The 7,698-nt window shown below is 34.3% G+C and overlaps 1 protein-coding gene across 1 annotated transcript in view; it reads left to right on the top strand.

Annotated features, from left to right (window-relative positions):
- LOC111786000 (isoleucine--tRNA ligase, cytoplasmic-like) overlaps positions 1-7,481 on the top strand; it is a gene marked incomplete at its 5' end in the record, with an annotated part of 9,797 nt that extends 2,316 nt beyond the window's left edge. The window contains 11 exons of the mRNA XM_023666354.1: positions 14-237; positions 369-534; positions 1,669-1,782; positions 2,388-2,485; positions 2,996-3,074; positions 3,534-3,692; positions 4,459-4,548; positions 5,990-6,123; positions 6,480-6,639; positions 7,006-7,089; positions 7,254-7,481. Coding sequence (XP_023522122.1) covers positions 14-237; positions 369-534; positions 1,669-1,782; positions 2,388-2,485; positions 2,996-3,074; positions 3,534-3,692; positions 4,459-4,548; positions 5,990-6,123; positions 6,480-6,639; positions 7,006-7,089; positions 7,254-7,481 — 1,536 coding nt within the window. The remainder of the gene's footprint in view (positions 1-13; positions 238-368; positions 535-1,668; positions 1,783-2,387; positions 2,486-2,995; positions 3,075-3,533; positions 3,693-4,458; positions 4,549-5,989; positions 6,124-6,479; positions 6,640-7,005; positions 7,090-7,253) is intronic.
- Positions 7,482-7,698: the final 217 nt, after the last annotated feature.

The following is a 7,698-nucleotide window of genomic DNA, read 5'->3' as shown; positions in this document are numbered from 1 at the left end:
AAAAAAATAACAGGTTCGCAATAAGGTGTCTGGAAAAGTTTTTGTTGTTGCTAAATCCCGATTATCAGCTCTACCTGTTGAGAAACAAAAAGTGAATGCACCAAATGGCCCAACTGATGTTTCTAAAAAGTCAAATCCTAAGACAAAAGGATCCTCAAATTCAAAGACAGAGAACTCAGTGGAGGATTCATTTGAGATATTGGAGGAAGTATTGGGAGCTTCTCTTGTGGGTAAAAAGTAAGCAATTTGATTAATATTAATGTGTTTCTAGATGATTTTAGCAAGACTGCTAAACTTTTGTCCTGCATGTTTATATAATAGTATCTATTATGGCGTTGAATAATATTAAATATACTAATTTTCTGCAGGTATGAGCCATTGTTTGATTACTTCAAAGAATTTTCTGACGTGGCATTTAGAGTTGTTGCGGATAGTTATGTCACTGATGATAGTGGTACGGGTATTGTTCATTGTGCTCCTGCATTTGGTGAAGATGATTATCGTGTTTGCATCGAGAACCAAGTAATCAATAAGGTTTGTGTTTCTAGATTCTTTGTTTTTCATGAATGATTAACACATATTACTCCACATTACATGTTTGCTGATGACCAAGAAACATGATGATGTATTACTTTATGAATATTTTAGCAATTGTGAAGGTTAGTGATATGATATGAGGTGTATTTGTTCAGTGATTTGAGTACAGAACTTTGAAATAAAAAACAAGATATTCGACATGAAACAAAGTTGTATTCTATGTTTGCAATGTTCTTGTATATATATTTGATGATAGATTTAGATATTGGATCTAAATTTGAAAAATCGTTCAAGGTGTGTTTAGTAATATATTTATATACAATAAAGATATCGGTAGTTACCGACTTAACATTTAGATCTTTAAAATCTTAAATTCATGGTATATTATGTCATACATTTGATTTTATCAAAAAGTGAAATGAGTTTATCACTTGGAATAATATATTTAATTTTTAGTCTTTTAAAATTTATTTAACTTTAAATTTAAAATATGAAGAACACATGAAACGTACAAATGTTGCAGATAGAAAATGAGTAGCCTTACTTTTATAGAGGGAAAAAATACGAAGTAAAAGTGAGAGCCTTAATTTCATAGAGGGTAAAAATTTCTTAGCCTTTCTTCAATTATAATTTTTAAGTGACTTCTACATATATATAGTTTTTAAATGAGAAGCCTTATTTTCATAGAGGATAAAAATTAAAACCAAAACAGGAAGCAAAACAAAAAGCCGAGACTAAAGCCAGAAACATTACTAAAAAAAGGATTTGGGTTGACACTATCAAAGCTTTAGTTTCAGAGATTTTGCTTGAGAAAAACCAAGGATTTTCGAAGACAAGTCTAAAGCTTGGATGGAACGATTCAACATCACTATTTTCAAAGCATCTCATTCGTGTTCTATCTCTGATTTGTACGCTAATTATTTATCTAGTGATATTTGTTTGAGTTGGGAGGTGCTTATTTTTCCTTGGTAGATATTTAAGTTCAATTTTACTTATCTTTATTTTCATTCACTCCCTTTTTTTTTCAAAAAACAAATGCAAAACAGGGCTCCAATTGTTTCTGAGGATAAGTTACTCTATTTTTTCATTTCCTGTCTTGCTTTTGCTTATGTTTTTGCCATTTGCTTATAGGGTGAGAATCTGATTGTTGCTGTTGATGATGATGGTTGCTTTACGACAAAGATTACTGATTTTTCTGGACGTTATGTGAAGGATGCAGACAAGGATATAATTGAAGCTGTGAAGGTATGTTCTGACACACAACGTAGTATGTTCCAGTTGAATTTTTCATGGAATGTATATCGAATCATTACATGCTGAGATAAAATCCCAATATATTCCTACCATCCTATGTGATATAAAAACCCTTGCAAATTGGCAACTCTTTGATGCAATCATGATACGCTTGGGGCATTCAGAAGTGAGCTTGAATTCACTATATGACCTTGGTTCTTGTTTTCATCTTGAGCTATTTTTAGATCTAGAACACTCTTTTCACTGATAAATGAAACGATTGAAAAATGTATGGATCTTGAGCTTGTAAATTCAACTTATGATGAATCTTGAGATCTTGGAGACTAGCTTGATTCCTTGGTTCATATTACTAGTCAAGGATAGTTTATAATAATATCCTATATAGCTTTGTCCTTTGGGATGCATCTACTTGACAATTATGTTTTCATTATGTAATTTTAGATTTATGTTGATCTTCTTGTTGCTTTTGGATTATGAGAAGTGAAAATGAGAGGAAAATAGAACTATTTGAAATATGAATATGTTGGGACCTGGTAAAATTATTAATCATTTCATATTGAATCGTGCATTATTGGTCATAAATCTTTCTATTTCAGGCACAAGGGAGGCTTGTTAAATCGGGAAGCTTCACCCATTCTTATCCCTTCTGCTGGAGATCTGATACTCCCCTTATCTACAGGGCTGTCCCAAGCTGGCAAGTCCATTTATTTATCTATTTTGAAATCTGTTATATGCTTTTGTGTTTGGGTCCATATCTGAATTTCGTTGGTGTTTTTGCGCACGTGTACATTTTGACTTTGCAACTGTTTTCCTCCCACACTCTGAATAAATGAAGAGGGCTGTTGTGTTTGGTTCACACTTTGAACAGTTGTTTGGAAGATAATATTTCTAAAATGGAAAAGAAATTTGGATATCCGTTTTATAGCTTGTTCTTTAAAAAAATCAAAACCGTCATAATAACGACACTTTTATTGAGCACCAAGGGTTGCTATTGTTGAATTTAAATTCGGACTTGATTTAAGTGCTTATATTACTATTTGTTTTTTCTCTTTCTAGATGCATTTCACCTTTGTCCTATCTAATATTCATTCTTGAATGCTGACAAATGTTGTACGGCTTGTTCTCGTTTTCCTCTACAATTTTGTATGGCTTGTTTTTGTTTTCCTCAATTGTTACCATCCTAACCAACTAGACTTCTCTCTAGGTTTGTCCGAGTTGAGAAATTAAAGGAGAAATTACTTGAAAACAACGAGAAGACTTACTGGGTGCCCGACTTTGTGAAGGTTCTATTCATTATGCAAAACTCTTCTGTTAAATATTTATATTTCAATTTTTCTGGCAAGTATTTGTGGGTAAAGGTTGGATGAGGTAGAGTTTTATGCATAGTGTAAAGTGTTAGTATGATATGAATCAAGATGCAAAAGATTGAAATAAGTATCTCGTTGCCATGAAGAAATAACACCCTTGAAATAAGTACTCTTTTAAACTTAAAACTACAAACATTTTAGATGTTCAAGATTGAATCCTAGCATATACTTGTGTTGGAAGAACAAAGCGCTGATGTGAGAAAGAACTGTTTCATGGATCATGGATGTATTTTTTCTTCATCTTTATTTGTCAATGCCAAATTGCAGGAGAAAAGGAACAAGATTTCCAACCTATTTTCAGTTCTATTATTTTCCTATCTCTTGGTGTAAATTGGTCCTCTTGTAATGTCTTTTTTTCATTAAAAAAAATTGCAGGAGAAAAGATTCCATAATTGGCTTGAGAATGCAAGAGATTGGGCTGTCAGTCGAAGTAGATTTTGGGGAACACCTCTCCCTGTCTGGGTTAGCGAGGATGGGGAGGAAATACTGGTCATGGATTCAATTGAGAAACTTGAGAAGCTTTCTGGTGCTAAGGTCTCATTCTTTATTTCCCACCTTTTTATTTGCGAATATAACTGCTCTGGATTGAGTCATCTTTACAGTTAGTTTTATTTATCTTTATCAAACTGTTTGCTACTATGAAAATTTTTCTAGCATACCATAAGAACTTGATCTTTTTGAATTGCTAGTTGGTTACTAGGTACTTCGAAAAGTTGAAAAATATGATCAATATAGGTTGGCTTTGTGGTTAAACTAATGGAAATAATAAAGAGGTTAGAGGAAATTGGTTCAAGCCATTGTAGCCACCTACTTAGAATTTAATATCCTAAGAGTTCTCTTCGCGGTTGTCCCATGAGAATAGTTGAGTGCATGCAACTTGGCCATATTGAAAAAAGTTAAAAATATGATGTAAGATTATGATAGCTTCTAGAAAGTCTAATAGTTTTGTTTTTTATTAGTTGACTGTTGTTAATAAATGTAGTCTTGGAAGATTGGATTTTCACATCCTTTATGCATCATGTTCTTGCCCACTGGATTTGACTGTGTTGGCTTACCTACGGTTTTAAATGAGTATACTTATGTAACCTAAAGAAGTCTCCACTGGTTTCCATGTCTGAGGACATGATTCCTACCATGGAGAACAAAATAAATTGACATCTTCTACCGCAAAATACCGCAAAAATGTTATTCTAATGGTTTGGAAACCCTCATGTAATCTTTTGAGAAGTTTCTTCTTGATCTTCTGGTTGGCACTTTGTGATTTTTTTTTTGCGGGCATCCTTTGTTTTCTATTGTTCAGGTATTTGATCTGCACAGGCACAAGATTGATCACATTACAATTCCTTCCAAAAGAGGTCCTGAATATGGTGTGCTTCGAAGGGTAGATGATGTAAGACCACATAATCTTGTTTTTTTTCCCTTAAATATTATTTTTCTGGTTTAGAAATCAATCAATACTGGCATTTCATACTCTTTTTTTGGAACTATGAAAGTTAAGGTAATTATTTTGTTGCCTTTTACAGCTTAACTTTTTTTTTTTCAAATAAGAAACAAGACGTATATTATGAACAAACCCAAACAAGACGTATATTAACTCCTTTTGTTCACCCACAAATTTTTTTTTACTCAAAAAGGAAGCTCTCCGTGCACAACCACCGAAATTAAAGCCTTTTGCTCACCACCAAGGAAATAAATTGAGCCCTGGTAGCAACTACAGCAAATTCCTCGTGGAAACCTATGATCGAAATAAATGCTCATTACCTAGAAGACAGCCTTAGAATGCTTGATTTCATGTTTCAAGTTCCAGCAAAACGCAGCCCTCAATGGAAGAAAATCAGAAAGCTGGTCTTCAAGCACCTCCTTAGGTATATAAGCTAATGGTGATGATAAAAGTACTCAAATCGGTGATCTGTTGTAAGATTCAATGGTTAGCATTTGAGTTAGTTCAACAGTTCGTTATCCAATTAGGGAGGGTACTTATAACTTGTAAACGGAGAAAAGGGTAGACAACTGTTAGTGAGTATTAGGGAGAAGCCTAAATGATGAAATAGTCACTTTAGTTAATTAATGGTTAGTTAGGAGCTTGGTCTAAAGTAGCCATTGGTATCCTAAACTAGCCGTTAGCTTTATTAACCCACAGGTTGGTTAAACGTAGATATTTAGGAGCTTGGTCTAAAGTAGCCATTTGTACTTGTTCCTTGGATGTAAACAGATTCATTAATAAGATTGCTTCTCAGTTGATTTTCACCAAGATTTGTATGAAGTAACCTCCTTGTAAAGGAGCTTGTTGGCGAACAAAAATTAATTTCCCACTTGGTGTGGTTCATCCCGGCTTAGAATCCATCTTCCCACCTGAAATTATGTCTTCAAGAATGTCCACTCTTGCTGTTGGTGGAACATTCAGTTGAAGGAATTCACGAAAACTTGGGCGAATGTAACAAATCATGGAAATATTGCAAAGCAACTAGACCAACTCCACCCTAAACCATCCGAATGCCCAGCAAGAACAAAGAAGTTTTAAATAAATGGCCAAGTCGCAAATCGAGCAGGATTATATTTCTTGGGGAGGAATTCTGCAGAGACGTTTTTTGGATAATGGGGTTTGGTTACGTTTAAAATTTTAAACATTCCTCCTCTCTCCTTTTTTATTTTCTGGAAGGTGCAACTGCGGGTTGGTATGGGTTTATGTTTTATTAAAGGATTTATTTGCGTAAGTTTCTGTAGTTTTCCTCTCTGAACCACATTTTCTACTTATATATTTCATTATGAAGTTTTATTTTCATATAGTGTTTATACTTATGATATTTTTTGTTCCGTTATCTTTACTGCAGGTGTTTGATTGTTGGTTTGAGAGTGGATCTATGCCATATGCTTATATTCATTATCCATTTGAAAACGTTGAGCTTTTTGAGAAGAACTTTCCTGGGCACTTTGTGGCAGAGGGACTCGATCAAACTCGTGGATGGTAAGTTTCATGTTATTTGTCTCTTTTACCATATCACATTTCCAAAATATGAATGTGTCAAGTTGTACGATTGTTCTCCCGTGGTTTTGAGTTGTAAATCATTAATTTGAATTTATTTCGTGGCGGAACTTTCAAAGAGTGATATGTTGATTTATTTCCTTTGATTGTATTCTGATTAGAGTGGTTTGGTGCTTTTTAAAAAGATTTTTTTAATAAGTTTTTGGTTTTTCTTTGCCAATTGCCCACAATGAGTTATGGAACACACTCCGCCTCGCGTACATGCACACACAATTTGGTTTTACATTCGTGGATCCTTAGGCTTCTCACTCTCTATTATTTTCTCTATACTTCTGCAGGTTCTACACTCTCATGGTTCTGTCTACTGCTTTATTTGGGAAACCAGCATTTAGGAACCTTATTTGTAATGGCCTTGTCCTTGCTGAGGATGGAAAGAAGATGAGTAAAAGGTTGAAAAATTACCCTTCACCAATGGAAATCGTAAATGATTATGGAGCTGTAAGTTCTGTATTATATCTGTGTTCCTTACTTGTCTTGTATTTCTCAGACTTCACTTTTCATCATTCTGTAAGCATTGAAACCATCAAGAGTGGTGTAAATGTACAAACTCTCTTAAAGACTATTGTCTCACAATCCTCATTGGTAGGTGGAGAAGTTTTTTGTAATCCACCTAGGGTGGTTGGAAGGCTCTTTCTTCCTTTTTGGTACAACTTCATTCAGTGAATGAATTTTTGTTTCTTCTTCTTTGACGTCTACAAGGGAAAAAAAAAAAAGAAAGCTCCAAGAGTGTCATTGAATTTTCCTTTTGACTACTTGTGGTTGTAATTTTATGAAGGTTTCTTCCCTTTTTTCTTTTTTTTTCAGGATGCTCTGAGATTATATCTTATAAATTCTCCAGTTGTACGTGCCGAGACTTTACGATTCAAGAAGGAAGGTGTTTTTGGTGTTGTAAGTGTCTTTATTGATGTTTACGTTTAAGATTTTTCTCGGTGCACCACTTCGGTCCTATATTGTCATTAACTTCGGTGTTACTTCATGGAATGCTTTACGGAGACCAGTTTCCTACTCACCCCCCTCCCCCTCTTTTTTAACTGCTTCTTTACAATCCTCAGGTCAGGGACGTTTTCCTGCCATGGTACAATGCATATAGATTCCTTGTCCAGAATGCCAAGAGGCTTGAGATTGAAGGGCTTGCACAATTTTCTCCCCTGGATCAAGCCACCCTTCAAAAGTCATTCAATGTGCTTGACCAATGGATAAACTCTGCCACCCAGAGTTTAGTATATTTTGTCAGGAAAGAAATGGATGCCTACCGACTCTACACGGTTAGCCACCTTTAATTGATAGATATGGCTACCGACTTCTTTTGGATTTGACTAATAAGTAATATTTGATTTATACTTAGTAATTGGTGTAACTTCTAAAATTGAGCCTATGCCTAATGCCTCCTCAAGGACTTATTTTAGATTTCTGTAGGCAGTCTTGTCAATTTTTTTCGTTTTTTTGTTCCTTTTTAATTGAAGTTTTACATTTGGAACTTGCTTTTTTTTTTTTTTT

This window comes from Cucurbita pepo, unplaced genomic scaffold (genome assembly GCF_002806865.2).
Source record: "Cucurbita pepo subsp. pepo cultivar mu-cu-16 unplaced genomic scaffold, ASM280686v2 Cp4.1_scaffold000903, whole genome shotgun sequence".
Classification (NCBI taxonomy): Eukaryota; Viridiplantae; Streptophyta; class Magnoliopsida; order Cucurbitales; family Cucurbitaceae; genus Cucurbita; species Cucurbita pepo.
This window is presented reverse-complemented; position numbering and strand designations above follow the sequence as displayed.